The sequence below is a fragment of the Polypterus senegalus genome, chromosome 17 (assembly GCF_016835505.1).
Source record: "Polypterus senegalus isolate Bchr_013 chromosome 17, ASM1683550v1, whole genome shotgun sequence".
Taxonomy (NCBI): Eukaryota; Metazoa; Chordata; class Cladistia; order Polypteriformes; family Polypteridae; genus Polypterus; species Polypterus senegalus.
This window is the reverse complement of record NC_053170.1, coordinates 100,320,205-100,341,747: the sequence shown is the minus strand read 5'-3', so window position 1 is coordinate 100,341,747 and position 21,543 is coordinate 100,320,205. Positions and strand designations below refer to the sequence as shown.

General features: G+C 41.9%; 1 protein-coding gene across 3 annotated transcripts in view; it reads right to left on the bottom strand.

Moving 5' to 3' along the window:
- The window catches only part of abcc3 (ATP-binding cassette, sub-family C (CFTR/MRP), member 3), a 151,380-nt gene that overhangs the window by 88,001 nt on the left and 41,836 nt on the right, over positions 1 to 21,543 (bottom strand). For all 3 annotated transcript variants that reach the window (XM_039739515.1, XM_039739514.1, XM_039739513.1), the window contains exons 2-3: positions 8,022 to 8,198; positions 4,040 to 4,165 (exon numbers count right to left, since the gene is read on the bottom strand). In XM_039739515.1, the coding sequence (XP_039595449.1) occupies positions 4,040 to 4,165; positions 8,022 to 8,198 (303 nt within the window). The remainder of the gene's footprint in view (positions 1 to 4,039; positions 4,166 to 8,021; positions 8,199 to 21,543) is intronic.

Genomic DNA, 21,543 nt, shown 5'->3' with positions numbered 1-21,543 from the left:
CTACATTATATTTTTTTATGATTCATGGTGTTAAAGTAAATAATTAACACTAGGGAAAGGCATGAAATTCAGCTGTGTTGCAAAAAACATTGTTCCACCACAATTTGTTTTAATGCTTTTGAAACGGACACTAAATGCTGCACTCTCTTAGGATAAACAGAATATACTATTGTTTTAACAGAAACCCATGATGTGAACATGCATTCAATGGGCATTGTAAGTAAAATTGAATTGCACCATAATACAAATGTGTGTAGCTAAATAAAAATGATCACAGGGCGCCTATTACAAAGTTTAAATTTGTCTAACTCTGTATTGTAATAGACAGGGTTGTTATTATTATTGACCAATTGAACTCAAGAAACACAACAAGTCAAAAGATGTACACAGGCACTGGAGGTGGCACATGTACGTTTTATGATCCACAACAACAGGATGGGATTGGCTCTCTTGCACACACACAGAAAAATGTCCTATTTTTGAATTCACCACAAAGCTTCTGTTAAATCATTGTGTGCGAGCTCCTGAAGTCAAAACTAATCACTCCAACATAAGAGTTATTTTTACATAACACAAAGCTACAACAATCTGTCACATTCACTACCCTCAATGATTTTTAATTCATTATATGGCCCAAAATTACAATGTCACCACTTTTAAGATGTTTGGGTTTCTCAGCTGCTTAGATGAAGCACCCCTTCCGTTTGACATTTAAATCTTTTATTCCCGTTATAGCTTTTTGTAAAAAAGAGTCAATGCCTAGTGAAGTGCCTCGTATCAGAAAAATAAGAAGCACAAAAATGTATTGATTGTTTACTTCATTTTCACTGAACCGTTGTTAACCGTATGCTCACCAAATTCTGATTTTAAAATACTGCAGTGGTAAAGCATGAGAGGAAGAAGAGGGCCTAAAGATAGTTATTACTGTACACCTCCAAGTGCTGGTTATTGATGAAGACTGACTTTTGGTTTTGGTTTAATTGCAGATGAAGATACCGTATTGCGCTGCGACTCTATAGTTGCTTTTCCCATGCTCCTGGGCTTTGCCAACTTGAAACTTGTCCTGCTTCCGTTCTTTGCCTATTAAATACAAATCAGCAGCAATGTAAAGCTCTTCTGAGTCTTGGCAGTGTTAACACCGTAGTATCACTCCAGATCAGGGGTACTCAACTCTGGTCCTGGAGGGCCACAGTGGCTGCAGGTTTTCACTCCAACCAGTTTCGTAATCAGAAGGAAGGCCTAGCGGATAATGAAACCTGGAATTTAATTCGATGACTTGTTACTGCTTTCGTTCTTCCAAAACAAATCTTTCATCACATTGTACGTTTGTTTCATTTTCCGAGAACATTACCCATATTTGGTCCTTCCCTTCTCTCTCATTTATTATTTCCCAACACTGCATTAACACAGGTACTTCATGATTCATGTGCACACATTTAAATGGAAGCACATTAGCTGGAGAGCTGCTGGCTACTTTGTCATTTGCACCTCATCATTAACTGATGGCTGGTTAAGAATACGGGTAAGAATTAAAACCCTTAATGCAGTGGTTTAAAACTAAAAGAGGAAATCACTGGTTTTGAATCGTCACAAAACTAAAACAAGGTAAAAAAAAAAAAACATACTGGTTTAGTTGTGAATAAACAGGCTCTAAATTAAAATGGGGTAAAGCAAACAAACAGAGATACTGCAAGTTTTCTCCTTTGAAATAGCAAGGGTCCTACTACTGAAAGAGAGGCACTGCAATGTATGAAGAAGTTTTGAAAAGACACGATATGATGACGTAACTCACTCACTTTTTAGTCATCATCCAGGCATATAATAATAATAATAATAATAATACTAATAGGTTTTACTTATACAAGGCGCCTTTCTGAGAACTCAAGGACACCAAACAAACAAACAATAAATAAAATAAAAAGACACATTATAAACCACTTGAAACATAAGATATAAAAATTAAAACCAAACAAAGCCATTTCAAACAGATGCGTTTTAAGTTTACATTTCAATATGTCAGGTCAGGTCAGGTTGGGCAGCCTGCACTGGTACCGCACGTTGCCTCACCCACCACAGGACGAAACAGCTCAGGATCCCGGTTGGCAACCCTCCTGGCAGACATGCGGTCCAGTCCCACCCTTCCGAAATGCCCCATGTCTCGAAACCACATAGCAAGACAGGAAGCACCAGGACTCTGAAGACTTGGACCTTCGTCCTTTTGTGTCACACACCCCTTTCCAGTGACCTCATGACCCCCCCATGCTCTCCCAATTGGTCTACTGACAATCATAGGAAGAGCCACCAGAGACATGAAGGAAAAAATGTCACTTTATGGATGGATGGAGAGATACTCTGCTTGACCCCACTGCTGAAGTGTTACATAGGAGACATATCCAAAAATAGGACAGCATGATCAAAATCTTCAACAGTTAATTAGGACGAAGTTATTAAAAAAATAGATAAAACGCAAACTGTGTGGAGGATTATTATGGCCAAAAACACAGCAAAGGTTGTGAATCCAAACAACTAAAGCACTAAAGACATTCAGTCATTCAAAATGGCCTTTGAATGAAATGTTTCAACTACTGTGCTGTTCACTACTAGGTTTTTACCGTAAATATTTTACAATTCAGCAACCATTCGCTGTTGTATGCGCCACACTTGCACAGTCCAGCAGATTCAAATTTTCAGTTTGTGACTTAAAAATGAAGGCACCTGCTGCCGTGCCACTTAATGATTCTCATCACTCCATTTAAATATGCAAGGAGTAAACACTGTTGTACCTTTCCTCTGAATGATACAGAAAATAAAGATGAAGACCATCTTGCTGCCAACTCTAGGTAGGAACAGCCAAACACTCGCTCAGTGCCTCTTGCTAAGACAGCTTTGTATGTTTCATGGACTTATTACTGTGACAGATGGCCAGGGACTTTGCCCGGCCGGGATGCCCTTTCGAGGAGAGGACTTGAGGACATATCACCAGCAGTACCTCCCCCGGGATATAAGAGGGCAGCCCCCCTGGTTTACATCGGAGTCACGGGACTGGAGCTTAGAAGCTCAACCCTGCGTGGGCCCGTGGCCACCACCAGGGGGCGCCTGGTACAGTTCCGGAGCCGTGCTGCCAGAACTTGATCGAGGAGGACCTGGAGCACTTCTGGGTGTGGTATAAAAGAGGCAAGCGAGCCGGAGTCGGGAGGAAGAAGACAGAGGAGAAGAGGCAGTCAGGGAAAAGAAGAAAGGACAGAGCTTTACTGGGATTTGTGCATTGTGCTGTGCCAAAGAACAAGAAACGTGTGTGTTCTGGACATTGTTGGGCTGTGTGTCTGTCTGTAGCCAGGCTGATCTTCTGCATTACAATGGCTAGTTGCATTTTATTGTGATTTTTTAACACATTGTTGGCAGGACTGGGCCTTGGTACCCACAACTGGAAGTAAACGTCTACTGAATGCTGCCTGACATTTCTGTTTTATGGCCTGCTACGAGATTGGATTGATACCACTGTATTTATTTACTCAGTCCTTTTAAAGATGTTCTTAGAATGACACTTTTAAGTTGCAATTTTAACAGGCACTCTTCCCTTGTGACGCTTGTTCTCCCAATCCTCCTCCACTAGCAGTTTCCGATGCGGTCTTTTCCCACACACTGCTCCATGCGTTTCATTATCAGGTCATGCAAGGTGAAAACAGCTTTGTCAAGTTCCAATCCAGTAGCTGCACTGGCCTCAAAGACAGCCAAGGATGCTCTTGCTGCTTGTTAGACATTCAATTTGTGGGTAAAACCAGTTTTTTTCAAATTTGCTGGACCTGGCCTTCATTTAGAAATTGAAACAACTAGAGCACTGAGGTGAGCGTAGTGAATGGTGCTGGAATGACAGCCCTGCATGGAACGGTCATCAGGCTTTAACAAAAAGATAAACGACTAGTAATTTGCAGACCACTTAGGCATTCAGGCAGATCTCAAAAGGTATTTAAGCAAGCCCAGAACTTTATCATAAATATCAAATCATGCAAGGCAAGTAGAAATAAAAATGGGTACAAACCATGGTGGCTCCAATTATCAGAGGTGTGACAAAGAAAACCGTAGCTTTCACCTCATCTCTTGAATGCTCATAAAATGTGTAGAAGAGATCTACCCAGCAGACCAGCCACAGCAGCACGCCAAAAGCCTGCAAAGAAAACAGCATACAATGGGATGGTGAAGAAATAAAATAAAAGATTCACATTCCTGGGTTCAAATCCAGCGGCCAGATGCCGTCTGTGTGAAAACTGCACTGCGTCTTCAGGTTTGTGTGGGTCGTCTTCTGGGGATTCCAATTTGTCTCCCACATTCTCTACTGTAAAAGTGTGGGTAAAATATATATTTAAATGATAGAAAATGCTTAACTTTAGAACACAATTTTACGCGGCAAATGCATATTCAGTATACCACGTTTGTGAAGAAATAACTGTGACTTGAAAAATACCAAAAACTTATCTTTAGGCCTCTGTTGCAGACCTGTTTAGCTTGAATTTAAAAGGGAACTTCTCATATTTGTGACGATGCGGGTTCTGCTCCACGCTACCACCTGGATTCTGGGGAGCTCTCGAACCCGACACCATCGGTAATGTAACCGGATGAGCTGGACAGTGAAGACATCGACAACGAAGCAAGGGGATGGTGCAAAATGTGCAAAGTACTTTTATTTAAAACAAAACCAAAAACAAACAGTGTCTAAATAAATAGTTCAATAAATAAAGAATCCATTAAAAACAAGTGAAAAACATGGAGGCTAAAATCCAATAAATAAATCCAGAAAAACAATGGCTGGAAGCAGTCTTTTAAAGCGCAAAGCCCGGTGCCTTCTTTCTACTAGCGACTCCAGTGCTTCTCCCGTCCAGGCTATGCACCAGGGGAGTCACCCTACCTGCAGTTGACCTTCTCTGCCTTCTGTTGGTCTGTTCGCCTTTCCAATCTCTGGCTCTGGTGGGCTTCACTAGACTGTGACCTTGTCTCCCCAGCGACCAGGGCACTCACGCTGGGGCTTTCACTTCCCAAGTCTCCTTATGTGGTGAGCCATCCTCCTTCCGGTCACTCCTGCTCCTCACTAACGCTCAGCGGGAGCGACCACTATCGACTGCCCCCGGATGCCAGCCAAACACCCCGCTAGGGCTCACTGCTCAGCTGCCTTCTACTCTCACACACACCGACTTTCTCCTTCCTGCCCTTAACTTCCGTTCACGTTCTTTTTCTTTTTCCTTTCCCCTCCGTACTCATGCTCCTACTATATATAATGGGGACATGGCTCCGGTGTGGCGATTAGCAGTTCAAATAGATAGATGGATCTTTATTGTCATTGTCACTTTTACAAAGGAACAACGAAACTGAAGGTGCAGTCGACTCAGTGTGAGGCATAAGAGGTAAAAAAGACAAGAACAGAGAAAATAACAAACCGAATAGTATACAGTGGAACCTCAGGTCACGAACGTCTTGGAACACGTACAAATCGGGTTACGACCAAAAAGTTTGTCAAACTTTTGCATCTGTTCACGACACTCAGGTGACGAACAAGCCAGTTTCTCTTCCGGTTTGTACGCACCGATGATTTCCGCATGTGTTTAATCTCTCCCTGTACATTGTTCTCGGTCAGACGTGCGTGCATTCGCTGTCAACTCTTTGTGCTCCATTTCATGTGCTTTTGCATTAATTTTGCAATTAACCACGGCCTCTTAGCAAGTGACGAGTAGTAGTGTTGGTGAGAAGAAAGGTTCGAAGAAAATAGAAATCGAATTAAAGAAAGAAATTATTGAAAAGTATGAGCGTGGCGTTCGTGTTACTGATCTTGCCGCCAAGTACAAGTCGTCAAAATCTACGATTTCGACTATTCCAAAGCAGAAAGAGGCCATTAAAGCAGTTGATGTTGCAAAAGGAGTTACAGTGTTAACTAAACAGAGGCCTCAAGTGCTGGAAGAGGTGGAAGACTGTTGCTAGTGTGGCTGAGCGAGAAGCAACTTTCAAGGGATAGTGTAAGCGAGGTGATGTTACGCGAGAAACCCAGGAAGACTCATGGCGATTTGCTGCAAGGTTAATTTTCTTGATTGTTTATGGTCAGTTTTTGTATAAATTAAGGATTTTTCACATTTTAATTTTTTTCCCTGTGCTTAAAACTCATTAAAAAAAAAAAAAAAAAGTGTTTATAGTGAGCGGTTCATAAGGCTGGAATGTGAACTCCTGCAATGTTACTTTTCTCTGTTCAAGGTTTTCTCAGTGTTATTCAATGTTTTTACATTTAGTTTACTATTACACTGTGCATTCTATGGTATAATTAACTATTTTTGTACTTAAAAATCTTTAAAAAAATATATTTACATACAGTTCATACGGTCCGGAATGGATTAATTGTATTTGCATACAATCCTATGGGGGAAATTAGTTCGAGTCACGACCAAATCGGGTTGCGACCAGAGTTTTGGAACGAATTACGGTCGTGACCCGAGGTTCCACTGTATATACGAATTGTCAATTACGGATGCGGACGACTCCTCACCCGTGTATTTAAGCGAGGAGCGCCCGCATCACGCAGAGCCCAGGAACCGCTCCGGTCACACTACCACACCCCCTCTTCAAACCGCTAGTGCGGCGATTATTTATTTAAAAACTGGCCTCTTCAATCTGAGCTGTGGACTCTATATACCACAATATTGTATCAAATAATCTTTGTTCCTTTTGTTCGATAAAACCTTTTTTGTGTTTAATTAAGTTGAATAACTTACTGTAAGAGCCAATCTTAGAAAGTTAAAGCTTTGAGTTAAACGCGTATTACTGTTTGCTTAATTTGAACAGAATATAAAATTTCTTTCATAGTCATAGACGATGGCATAGTCTCGCCCCTCTGTAAGTTAGTATGGGATAAAACTTTCTTGTTCTAACCGATACGGCGTGTTAATTGGGTCAGCTGTTGTTTAGAATAGCAGGGTCCCAGTACACAGGGACTTAAAAGACCCATTTTCAGCTTAGAAATGGGACCATCTTGAAATGGTCCAGAAACATTTTCAAGTGCTTTGTAACAATTTGAAATGTAACAAGATTTAAGCTTTGAACGGAACTTTTTTTTTTTTTGCTATTTTAAATTTTAATTTTTTTATGTGAACTGTTCTTCTTTGAATTTTAACTAAAACTTAAAAAAAAAAAAAAACGAAGATATTTTGTCAGTGGAATCATTTCAGCACATCAGGATTTTGTTGAATCCCATTTCTTATGCTAGAGCTGCTGAACTTTGGTACTTTTGGGAAAACGCAGCGACACTTTGTATTCAGAATATAAGTTTAATATGTCACTGTGCTCTGTGCAGATATTTTAAATCTGCTTTGCTCTTCTTCTCACATGTACAACTAACACAAAGTCACCATTTAGAATTGCTAGGCAAGCATCTTAAGATAAGATAAGACAAGACAAGTTAAGGACAAATGCGAAATGGACGACGTGGACTATTGCTGCGTGTCAGAGTCAGCATGACATTGGATCTTCTTTTCCTTGTTTGGAATGGCATGATTCGCCTAAGTTTTGGCCTACGCATGGAGAGAGAGTATAAAGCCTTGGCACATTGCCCGGCACACCTTTGAAGCCGATTGACAGATATATAGTCATCCGATCCTGAAAATCCTTCCAGCACAGCAACGGAAATGGCAGACTATATACATTGAGCTCCCACTTCGGTAATAGTCTTGTCATGGCTTCCTCGTCTGTTATGCTGCATAAATCATTATTAAAGAAATCCAAGTTATTTCTCCTATGTGATTTCTTACCGCCGTATTACTAAGGGAGGGGTATTGCCTTTTAATATCATATCTGTATAGTTTTGGGTTATGTAAAATGCCACAATTACAAAAGAACTTATTCCAACCAGGGAGCTAGCGCCCCCTGCAGGACAGACACTTGCATATCTAAAAGGAGAAGTTCAATACGAATAAAATCCTCACAGCAAGAAGAAAACTAATAAACCGAATGGTGAAGATGAATGCAGGAACAGTTTTACTGTTACTTACCGTTTTAAATCTGTTGAGTAGGGACATCGCAATGTACCCTTTATTGTTCTTCTTGAGACTGAGGAGGTAGAAGGGCAGCGTGATCCATAAATATATACATGGAATCCAGGCCAGAACGGTGCTCTGAAAACACGGCGTCAAGTCAGGATTGTCAGTGTGAATCGTCCGATTAGGATCCTGTAGTTAAAACAGAAAACACGTGCATCTGGTGAAAAGGTGAACTAGAATACGGTTTTCTTTGGGAGAAAAGAACAGTAAATGTTTTATGGCATAACCAACACAAAGCAGCTTTGCTACATATGCAGTGGCTCCGTGAACAGCTTTATAAACATCACTTGTGTCAAATGCGTAACAATCGCCGCTACTGTGATATGGAACAGGTGGATTTTATTCAGTAATTACACACAGTTGTATTTTTGGATTAGAACAAGGGCATGTAGGATGATGGGACGGACAAGATACGAGGGTTTCAAATATATTATCTTCTTATATAATACGCTACCGTGGATGTTCGTTTGTCTGTCCAGGATTTTAAAACCACATGTAGTTTCGCAAACCGTTTCACCAATTGACTTCAAATTTGGTACACATATACTACGTGACCTCTACTGTCCGCTTTCGAGGTGATGAATTTTATTACTCTTTCATTTTTTTATTTTAATTGTAGAATCAACTCTTGGCCGTGCGGCGCATGTATATGTGCGCCGTTCTCATTCCCTACCACCTTCACTAATCATTCTTGAGGCTGATTGAAGACTTAAGTGCCAGCTTAAATGAAACATACTAAGTAATTGCGACACAAAAACTAACTTAATAAGTTTTAACGCGAAAAGATGGCGACGAAAGAAGAGAAGCAGTGGGGCGCTAGGGTGGAGAAAAGAAGAGCTGCTCAGGAAGCAGCAAGCGCATCAACCTCTGAGCAAACGAATGATAAACAGAGACGGAGAAAGAGGAGGGAAACTCGGAATGCTCAAGTCAAGTGTATTCACTGCACGCTATCGTGCTGTACGCCATTACTGGTATATTTATAAGCTATGCCTATAAAAGATGAACATGATAGGGTCGCTCAATGAACTCATTTCATAACGTTTTCATCCTACAACAACATTTTCTGTAGGATTTCGCACTGAACTTCTGTAGTAGTAGGGTGTTGTACCGTGTTAGCCATTATGAACGTAGTGAGAATCTTGCCTGAAGAAGGGGCCTAAGTTGCCTTGAAAGCTTGCATATTGTAATCTTTTTAGTGAGCCATTCTGCTTGGACTTCTCGCTGCATCGAACTTCTGTAAGACAAAACGTTGCTGATGTTCACGGTAGTTTTTGACTGGAAGCCAACACTAATTACATCAATCTTTAAAACAGCATATCTGACATTATCTATACATTAATCAAGAAGTCCGTACCACCACAAATGTACATTTGGTCCAAGTATAAATCCCTTAAATGTAAAATATAACAAATCAAAGGCTACTGCAAAACAAGAGTAGTACGGTTAAAAAAGTGATCATCACATGACAACAAATATAATGTGACAATCAAAAATATTAAAGAAAATGAGATAAACAGAACAGTGCAGGCAGAGTTTCAAAGAGGTCAGGTGAAGTCAAATATCCCATCATGCCCTATTGTGCCCCTCCACCCCCTTACTAGAGAATGCTAGTGAATTTTGACAGCATGAAATATTAAAGATTTCACCGCCTCCATCCAGTCCAACGTCCACAGGACTGCAAATCGGTTTTTTTTGCGGACATGCAATATCTGGCTTTTCACAGAGCTGAAGCAAACAGATTTCATTTGCAATCATTTTTTTGTTTTAACTACAAAAACTTTAATTCACTCTTCACTTTGACTACTTCTAAAAATGCCTTTTTTTGTGCTCAACTACAGCAAACACTACGAGCAAAATCACACGCTTAAGTGTTATCAACATGCAGCTCAGCTTTAGTCGAGAAAATTCAGGCTAGATCTTTGGACTAAAGCAGTGGTTATGCCAAGTCACATTTTGCTGAGATTTTACCCCCTAAAAAGGCAGGAGGAATTGAAAAGAAAATCTCGAACATAAGAAACGAATTCCACAGCTCGGAGACCCTCCAAAAGGTAAAAGTTCCTGAAGCTCAATGAGATGTGACAAATATGCTGTGCAACTGCGCCTAGAAGAAGAGCTCAAATGTGAATGAACACCCAGCATGGGACAGCACAAAAGACTGGTACACACCAAAAAAAAAATAAAATGAGCTTGAATGTCACACTCAGCGCTACCACTAGAGGGCCACATACTAAAGAAAACCTGACGGAACACTCTGCTGGGAATGATGGGAGCAGCACGGAAAGGTGCTTGCAGTACCGTCATCAATCGTTTGATCGATTCCATCTTCTAAGAATGGCCGAGTAACATTTTGGAGTAGGGTCTGCTTTTAGAGGAGAGGCTACTGTACATCTATGGTGTCTGTCAGCCTGGGGTCAGATTGGCGATTACCACATTCACATGCAAGACAACATTCGGAAATGGGGGAATGGGAGTCAGAGAAAGGCCGTCAACTTTTATGGCTGCTTCTTAGGTACACTTAAAAACCACACGTCAAGGAGGTCCTGCCACCCCATTGTACAAACTCTAAAAGCAGTCATGTCTGTCAGCAGCTTTCAACATCTTACACAACCGCCATCATGTCAGGCAACATCAGCAGTCTTCCTGGCCACTGACAGAGTAGGTGTAGGATGCTCCGCAACTCCAGCAAGTTCTCTTCCAAACGTCCAGTGGACTACTGGTGCATGTAGAACTGACAACCGAGAAGTCAAACTGAGAATCCACGACATCAAATGTATGTTAAAAAGTGTCTGGGTGTCACTGGCTCGCCTTTGTTCCATGTGCTTTGTTTTGTGGGCGTTTACCCCACCAAGGTGCGGGGCTGCCTACCAATCCTTTTGTAGAAACCTTTTTGTTGTCATCGTCAACACATGCCTGGGATTTTCTAAATACGAGGGACATTCAAAAAGTTGTTTTGTTTTTATTCCGTTTATTAAGAATTTCAAAAACAAATGACATCCCTTTTCGACATCGTCACCTTCGTCCGAGATGCAGTTTTCCCGGCGACTTTTTAATGCCCAATTTCTACTCCTCCCTCCTGCCTTCACCGTTTCCAACAAAATTATAAAAGTGTGGAAACTTTTTGAACATCCCTCGTAATACTATTATTACTGCATTAATGTGCTCCAAAGAAGACATTCCATAAAGTTTCAACTCTTTAAGCACCTCGGTAGAACGGCTTTAACAAGCAGTCCATGTGTAGTAAAGGACGCTGTGACAGCAAACTAGCACAGTAAAGCTCACAGAGTTATCGGAGACTTTGCACGTTTACTATTACTGTTCATTTTATAGATTCCTCTAAATTGAAGGCAGCTTATAAGATAAGGAAGGATATGTTCAGTCATGAACTTGGGGCTCCAAAGCTCGCAAGTCCCAAACCGCACTTCTGGTAATGGCCATTTGAGGGGTGAAACCGTCAACACCTAGCTAGCTAGTAACGGGACAAATACAGGATCTTTATCAACAACGCATTTAACAGTCCAAAATCAAATTCTGTAGTAAGACTAAAGCTCCATGGAGCACAAAGGCAAAGGAGAGTTGTGTAAATAATAAGGCAATCCTTTGCAAACACACAGAGTCCCGAATCAAAATCCACAGAACAGTCGAAAAAAATAAGCACAGAGAGAGACACAAACTCCCATCACACCGGACAGCATTCATAATGAACCACCAGACCCTCCGGAGTTATAGGGTGGCAGTGATGGGCAGGCGGCCCCGCACCTTGGTGGGGTAAGCACCGACAGATCACATGGAACGTAGCCGAGGCACTGACACATTGACACAAGCAACGCAAATAAAATAAATCCATACACAAGGATCAAAAATGAACAAGACACAACAAAAACCAAGACGAGGCGGAATCCTGGCTGCAAACATAACAAGTTACAATGGCTCACTCATTTTGTTTTCCCCTTCCAAAACAAATTACAGGCAAGATTAAGCACCGTGCTTAGGGTCACCCAGTGGAACAAGTCAAGTGGCAAGCTACGCTGGCACTGGGACAAGCAGTCTAATTAATGACCTGGAACAGACACTAATGAAGACACTGTGCAACAAAATCAGGAGTCCAAGCTTCAAATACAAGTCTACGTGCGTTTTTAGGTCTTCCTGGACGAACATGCAATTCTGGACGTGTTCCAGTCGGTTTAAAACTCTGTTAAGGTTTTTAATGATATTATTCTTTTAACACTGGACTCTGGTGACTGTCCACTACTTACAGTATGCTTCTGGACTGAACAGCTGCCTTTGACCCGATAGACCAGGAGATCCTCATCTCCAGGCTGGAGCAGTGGGTGGGTGGGCATCACAGGTTCAGCTCTCCAATGGTTTAGGTCCTCTCTCTCAGCATTGGTGATTTTACTTCCACCTCTGTTGCCCTCCCCTGGGGGGCTAACCACAGGGCTCCATCCTGGGACCTCCTCTGTTCTCCTTGTACCTGCTGCCACTCGGTGCTATTTTCCGGAAACACGGTTCCTTTCATCTCTATGCAGATGACTCCCTCTGAAGCGCTCTGGTCCATGATCTGTCCAGCCGCTGCTCGATTGTCTTATTGACATCAGGAGTTGGATGGCATTACATTTTCTAAATTTTAATGTGAACAAGACAGACGTCATGCTATTTAGACCCAATGGCACCAGCGGGACCCCCTGCATCGACCTTTCCACTGTGGCTCAATTTGAGAAATCCATGATCACAAATTTAGGTGTGAAAATGGATTCCACTTTAAAACGGGATAGCCATGTGAATGCAGTGATAAAAGCTCACTTTTTCCAGTTGAGGCGGCCTTCAAAAATCAAGCCTGTTTTATGTAAACGCAACCTTGAAAAAGTGACACCTGCTTTTATAACGACTCTCTCACTCTCGTCTAGATTACTGCAATGCGCTTCTTTGTGGATTTAGCCAGGCCTCCATTGCTCGCCTACAGCTGGTGCAAAATGCCACTGCTCGATTTTTAACTGGCACAAGCAAGCATGAGCACGTTACCCCGATTGTGGCTTCCCTTCACTGGCTTCCAGTTCATTTTCGAATCCATTTTAAAATAATTGTATTTGTTTTTAAATCCTGTAATGGTTGTGCCCCATTTTATCAGTCAGAACTGCTGCACCCTTTATGTCCCGTCTCGCTCTCGCCCATGTGTGGTAAAGAACGTTGTGACAGTAAACTAGCACAGTAAAGCTCACAGCGCTATCGGAGACTTTTCACGTTTACTATTACTGTTCATTTTATAGATTCCTCTAAATATCCTGATCTTATAAGCTGCCTTATATGTTAAGCCACAAACTTGGAGATCCAAAGCTTGCAAATCTTTAACAGCACTTCCCGTAATGCCCACTAGAGGGGGTGAAACCATAACACCTGGCTAGTAACGGGACAAATACGGGATCGTCATCAAGAACGTATTTAACGGTCCAAAATCAAATTCTGAAACAGTGACACCTGCTTTTATAACGTCTCTCTCACTCTCGTCTAGATTACTGCAATGCGCTTCTTTGTGGATTTAGCCAGGCCTCCATTGCTCGCCTACAGCTGGTGCAAAATGCCACTGCTCGATTTTTAACTGGCACAAGCAAGCATGGGCACGTTACCCCGATTGTGGCTTCCCTTCACTGGCTTCCAGTTCATTTTCAAATCCATTTTAAGATCCTTGTATTTGTTTTTAAATCCTGTAATGGTTGTGCCCCATTTTATTTGTCGTAAACTGCTGCCCCCTTATGTACCGTCTCGCCCTCTCCGGTCAGCAGACCAGATGCTTTTAAGTGTTCCTAAGACACGATGCAAACTCCGAGGTGATCGGGCTTTTTTAGTGGCCGCTCCAAAACTCGGGAACGATTTGCCGTTGCACGTTAGGCGAGCTCCTTCACTTGCGGTCTTTAACTTTTATTTCACTCCCTGGCCTTTATATAACCCAGTATGATACGCGGACTATCTGTGTACTTTTTATTATGAATCTCTTCAGCTCGTATGCGTTTCTGTTTCTTTACCCTTTGGTTATTGTGTGTCTGATATGTTGGCTTTTTATAGAACAGCACTTGGTCAGCCTTGATGTTGTTTTTAAAGTGCTTTAGAAATAAAGACACTAAATAAGAAGACTGGACCACCTTTGCCTTCATCTTTTGTAGTAATTTCAGAATTCATCCAAAGTAAAGCCTGACCAAAACTTACAAGAAATGGTTTCCATTAAAACGTGAAAAGTGCAGCACTGATTCTCACTCGGTGAGCAACTATGGCAGACTTTGAACCTATTCTTAGTTGTGAAGATATTCTAGACACCACATGCAGTACAATTCTTTAGGATTATTTGATTTAAACAATAAGGGCACATTTTCTAACCAGCGGCTGTTCGATTCCCCGGCTAGGACGGCACTTCTCTTGAGCCGATTTTGCACGAGGCCTGACTGGTGTCACTCCTCCTCCCCCACTGTCCCCCTTCATTCAAACTTCCAAAGTCTGCATGGCAGGAGGAGCGACTCTTGGGGTCTTAGAGCGCTTCTGCTTCTTATAATGATCTTTTAAATATCACTCCATGCGGCTCCAACCGAGTTAATCCAATGACTTGATTAACTAGGTTTATTTATAGAGTCTTGAAGGCCGCTTATAAATGAAGAGTCAGATCAGACACACTGTATAGTTAAAAAAGAAAGAAAGAAAGAAAGAAAGGACACTGAAAATATGCAATAAGAGCACATTAGAGAAATACAAAATCAACATTTACTTTCATCATTCTTCCACTTACTCAGCAGCAGAAGTCTCAGACTAAAAGGCATTTGCCCTCTTGAGACAATAAAAATAAATGAACTGAACTGAACTCAATCTGGGCTCTCGTTTCACCCGTTATGACAGCTTTATTTGCACAATCATGGTGCAGGTGTCATGAACACTACCACACAGGCAATGCCAGTGCTAGGATACTTGGTGCCCTAGGCCAAGCTTATTAGTGTACCAACGGACTGCTCGTTAGCTAACCCACGCGGCTAGGTCCCCATATGATCTGCGCCCTAGGCGAGGGCCTAATTCACCTTAATGGTGGCGCCGGCCCTTCATACACAGCACTATATCACATTTACTTAACGTCCTGAAGCAAACGGATTAGAGAAGGCCTCCGGAGATGTCAAACAGTTAGAGAGTCGGCCATTTACACATGACAGCACATCACTTGTGCAAAGTCACATCACGTGCATCTGAACCTGGACACATAACGGGCACGGACACACTCAACGGTTTATAGAAATTATGGACGCCGGACTCGGCAAAAGTCTGGGCTTGAATGTAAATCTCTTTGTGGTGCGAATTCACAAACAGGTCAGTAACAGGCCTTATAACAACAACATTGATTTCTTTAGCGCATTTTCACACAAATGATGGAGCTCAAAGTGCTTTACATGATGAAGAAAGAGAAAAAAATAAATAACAAGACAAAGTTAGGGAACACTAATTAACTTAGAATAAAAGTAAGGTCTGATGGCCAGGGAGGACAGAAAAAACAAAACAAAAAAAAAAAAAATCTGCAGGGGCTCCAAGGCCACGAGACCACCCAGCCCCCTCTATGAATTCTACCTCACAATCAGTCCTCATGGTATTCAGGGTTCACATGGAAGAACTTGATGATGACGATGGTCATGTGGTGCTTTGATCAGGTGGTAAGAACAAAAGGAAAAAAACAAAAAACCAAACACAGAACCTCACACAATGCTGATGATAAATGTTGTTCCCTATTGCAGATCATCCTAAAGGTGTTGTTATTTAAACAATGTGATTTTTAGCTCTCTACTGTTTAAAAGGGGCATTTTTACTGAGCTACCAACAGTAGCCTACACATTAGAATTAACAGACACGTTTCTCCATATTGCAGTACATATTTTGCTGTTAATTGTATTTCATTTTTGTCAGGAGTGTGGATATACTGTAACACCCAGAGAAATTTCTAGCAACCATGTGAACTGGCAATACAGGTCATGTTCAGTCCACTTCTATTCCTTAATTAAGCGGGTGCTTCAGTGCCAACAGCACCCTATAAAATTACAAATAAAAGAAAGGCTGAAAGTTGTGCGATCAGACATTGTTAAAGACCTAAAACATGTGAAGGAGGATGGCAAGCCCAGCAATGAGGAAGCAGAAGGCATCACTGGAGCGAAGCATTTTGAGGATTGTGTTTCGGCCAAATGCCCACATGTGAAAATTCAAAACGACCGCCTGGATGAAGCGTTAGCAGTAAAGAGCCTATTGGACTGCAAACCGTCTGCTTGGATTTCAAACAAAAATTAATCCAAACTCCAAAAGTTCCATTTGAAATATCTACAGCATCTTCAATGTCACACATTTATATTATTCTAAGCTGCCAGGGCATTGTCTTTTTTTTTTTTTCCCCCCCTTCCATTTCCCAAGGCATCAGATGCACCAAAACTACCGTATCTGTAAACTGTCCAGCTATCACTTGGAAGAACGCTATCCAACAAAATCGATTATTGGAGCTTGGGAAAGCTCGGCCTCCTAGGCCAATGACAAAGTGACATGGACAACCAGTCAGACAGGCAGCTATCTCCCCGTTGTGCATTCGTTCAACACTTCCGAACTGATCCATTACATTTTAAAGGTGTGCCCGATCCTGCCTGCCCCAGGGTCACTCTTCTACGATCTCGAGTCTGACGCCAGATTTCACAACAGTAACGCCAACAAGCCACGGCGTATATTCACTTAACATTTTGGACTTTGAGTCCTTTCACGTTTTATTTTGTATCTTAAGCCTGCACTTTTGTTAAATTGGTTTTCCTGGGAGACGAGGGGAGGAAACCGATATTGTAGTTCATAAAAATGTACGACATATTGATGTTTAATTTCTGAGTATCTCTAAACTAAACTGCTCAAACAAATTGGAGGAACACTTTGAAAACACATCAGATCTCATGCTGGCTCTCTCTACTGCTATGGACTGATATGGTGATGTGTTAGGAGCGAAAGGATGGAAATGAAAATGTTCAACCTACAGGGGGCTGAATTCAAAGACACCCCGAAAATCAGAGAGAAACAATGATGTGACAGGCAGGCAGGCGAGTCCAGTGGGCCGAAATGTCATTGCAGCAACTCCAAATTGTACTCAGTAGTTTGTATCCCCCCCCATATGCTTGTATGAATGCCTGATTAACATCCTAATGAGACGATAGATGGTGTCCTGGGGGTGGGGATCTCCTCCCAGATCTGGACCATGGCATCACTGCGCTCCTGGACAGGCGGAGGCGTCAGATGGACCAAAACATAATGTCCAACCCAGAGGTGTCCTATTGGATTGAGGTCAGGCGAGTGAGTGTGGGGGGCAGTCAATGGGATCAATTCCTTCATCCACTTGCCACACGAGGCCAGGCATTGTCGTGCACCAGGAGGAACCAGCATAGGGTCTGACGATGGGTCCAAGGATTTCATCTAATGGCAGTCAAGATGCTGTCGTCTAGTCTGTAGAGGTCTGTGTGTCCCTCCATGGATATGCATCCCCAGACCATCACTGACCCACCATCAAACATGTTACAGGCAGTATAATGTTCTCCATGGCTTCTTCAGGCCTTCACGTCTGTCACATGTGCTCAGGGTGAACCTGCTCTCATCTGTGAAAAGCACAGGGTGCCAGTGGTGGACCTGCCAATTTTGGTATTCCATGGCAAATGCCAATCGAGCTCCACGGTGCCCACTAGAGTAGAGGACGGCAGGCCCTCAGGCCACCCTCATGAAGTCTGATTCTGATTGTTTGGTCAGAGACATTCACGCCAGTGGCCTGCCTGCTGGAGGTCATTTTGAAGGCTCTGCCAGTGCTCCTCCTGTTCCTCCTTGCCCAAAGGAGCAGATACCGGTGGGTCCTGCTGATGGGTTAAGGACCTTCTACGAGGGGCCCTGTCCAGCTCTCCTGGAGTAACTGCCTGTCTGTCTGTCTGTCTGTCTCCCTCCTGGAATCTCCTCCATGCCCTTGAGACTGTGCTGGGAGACACAGCAAACCTTCTGGTAGTGGCACATACAGTGGGATGCAAAAGTTTGGGCAACCTTGTTAATAGTAATAACTTCATTTCACTTCTCCAATCTCACTGTGTGTGTCTCCTACATGATATATTTAACTGACATTTTTTATCGTAACAACCAACGATTTATACAGGAAAATAATGACTATTAACAAGGTTGCCCAAACTTTTGCATCCCACTGTATTGATGTGCCTGCCATCCTGGAGAGGTTGGACTACCTGTGCCAACTCTGTAGGGTCCAGTAGTGACACTGATCATAGCCAAATGCAAAACGAGTGACAAAACAGACGAAGAGGGAAAAATGCCAGTGGCCTCCAGCTGTTGAACCATTCATTCCTGGTTTAGGGGTCGTCTCTCTTATTGTTGCCCCTCTAGTGCACCAAAGCAGCTGAAACCGATGAACAAGCCCCTCCGCTACTTCACTGAGCAGGTTTCACTGATTTGATGCAATACTCTCATTAAAAAGGGTGCCTTTCATTTTTTGAGCAGCATATACTGGGATTGGCTCCAGCAGACCCCTGTGACCCTATTCGGATTCAGCGGGTTAGAAAATGGATGGATGGATGGATCTTCTATGCAACTGGCTTTCTTATTGCAATAAAGTAATAAGAATTTACTTTGAGGATTAGTTGCCTCCAACAGCCCATTATATGTAAAAACAATGTGTACGCAGAGTGGCATCGCTGCAAAGATAAACAGTTGACAAGAGGGTTACTGTAGCAGTTTGAACAAGGATCATTTTGTTCATCCAGAGATGGAGCTCCAAGTTCAAACTGGTACTCAACAAGAACTGTAAACTCCAGAAAGCAGCCTGCTCACCAGATAATTTCATTTTAAGAGCAAAAAAGGACGTAAACAACACAAGAGGGCCATTATCAAGATCAGCAGCACACAGCCTCTCAAAAGAACTCCTGTCTAGCCAGCTGTACCCTCCGAAGCAGACACACAAACACTCTAAGTGCTTCCATGATGAAGCTAGAAAAATAAAAAAAGAACAGCCCGCAAATTAAATTCTGAAGAATACTGCATAATAGCCAAAATGTACAAGGACACATGTTTTGAAAGGCCATGCAAAATAAGAACATTCAAGCGCTTACAAAAAAATAAGTGGTAAACAAATTCCAATTAACAATTTCTTTTCAGAATACAGCAGTGTATAATTCAAACATGAGACTAAATATTTTCCAAATGCTGTTTTTACCACTGAAATGACCAAAGAAAATTGGGAATTGATTCATTTCAAGTAATATTATAATCCTATCTTAATGTGGGGGAAATGGACATTAGACAAGCAAACAACCTCGGAGCCGACCAAGTGGCTTTTCATCTCTCGACTAGCAAGTTACCTTTTGAAGGCCGGTAATAGAATACATTTGAAAATATTTGCTATCTTTTGCCCCATGCGTACCTTCAGCGCCTTTCCTCCGTATCCTCGTGTTTCTGAACCTCTCCAAACTGACGTTCACTTTCTCGAGCTCGCCGACAGTCACTTCGAGGCGCCTTGCTCACCTCTTGTTCCCTTTTCCACTTCTCGTCTTTCAAGGCGACTCTCCGCGTGAATCCTAAGCCGTTACTCCTCCTCATGTGTCTTCTGATCACGTCATCAAAGCCAAACTGACTGTAGGATTAGTAAAGATGGTTGGCCTAAACTGTGTGAGTGTCTCTTTAAGAGATTAAGTCACCCGCCTGTATAAATTGGCCCAGCAGCAGGCTCAAGGCAGGTGTGCGAGGAGAGGAATGTTGAACTGGCTGTTCGCAGTAAGGAAGTGAAATCCGTGACTCAACTGTTTGGTTTTATGGGGGGAATTTTAAGTACAGTGGAACCTCGGGTGACAACCGTCTCGGAACACGTACAAATCGGGTTACGACCAAATAGTTTGCCAAACTTTTGGATCTGTTCACGACCACACACTCGGGTGACGAACAAGCCAATTTACCTTCTGGTTTGTACGCGGCGATGATCTCCACACATGTTCAGTCTCTCCCTGTACATTGTTCTCAGTCAGACGTGCGTGCTTGCAAGGTTAGTTTTCTTGGTTGTTGATGGTTAGTTTTTATATAATTAAGAATTTCTCAAATTTTCATTTTTTTCCCTGTGCTTAAAACTCTCAAAAAAAAAAGTGTTTCCAGCGAGCGGTTCATAAGGCTGTAGCGTGAACTCCTGCAATGTTTTCTCAATATTATTCAATGTTTTTACATTTAGTTTACTATTACACTGTGCATTCTATGGTAGAATTAACTATTTTTGTGCTTAAAAATCTTAAAAAAATATATATTTACATACAGTTCATACGGTCTCGAACGGATTAATTGTATTTACATACAATCCTATTGGGGGAAATTAGTGCGGGTCACGACCAAATCGGGTTGTATCCAGAGTTTTGGAACAATTTGGTTCCACTGTATTTATTTTGTATAGCAGTATACCAAGAGTCAAGATGTTGTAACTAATTGTAACTTTTGTTTTTTAGATACAAGGAGGTTTGTCACGTTCTTTCTTTACTCTTTTCACGATATATTGTTAGATTGACTTGCTTTGTGTTATTGGCGTGCTGTTTGTTTATAGATTTACTTTTAATGTATTAATTCACTCGTGTTTTTTTGATTGGTGGCGTTTTCATGCATGTTATGAAGTTCATTTGTATTCATACAAGCCTTAACAAGTTGTATTGTATCTCGTTATTTGCTTGTAATAAAAGTTATGACTCTATAAGGGCACTCAGTCCTTGCTGATAATGAAACTTGGGATTTAACTCTACGATTTGTTAGAAATGTCAGTTAAATTGTAGACCAGAGGTCCTCAGTTACAGTCCTGGAGGTCTGCAATGGCTGCAGGTTTTCATTTCAAACAATTTCTTAATTAGAACCCATTTATTTACTGCTAAAGTAACTGGGCTTAGTCTTAGTTATCTTGCCCGTTACAATTCTGAACCTTTTATTGCCTATTTTAGTTTTTAGCAGTTGAATTTAAGTTTTAATTGTTGCCCGTTTTTTTTTTTTTTTTTTTACCAGACATTATTTCATAATGAAATGCAGATAACCAATAAACCAGCAGCTCTCCAGCTAATGTGCCTCCTTTTAAACCTGTGCGTACGCACCATGAAGAATCAGAGTTAAAATGTTTAGAAATAAATGAAAGGGGAACTGGAAGGACAGTTAAGTTTAAATCTGTTCTGGTCCACAAAACACATGGATAATGTTCTCAGAGAAGGAAACTCTATACAGTGCAATTAACATTTCACGTGGACGAATGAAAGCATTAACAAGCCAAATAGTTAGATCCCAAGTTTCATTGTCAGCAAGGACCGTCTTCTAATTGGGAAATTAGTTTGAAAGGAACACCTGCAGCCACTGCGGCCCTCCAGGACCGTGACTGAGGACCCCTGGCTTAGAATGACCTGCCATACACACAGACCTTAGGGTTTTATTATATCGTAGA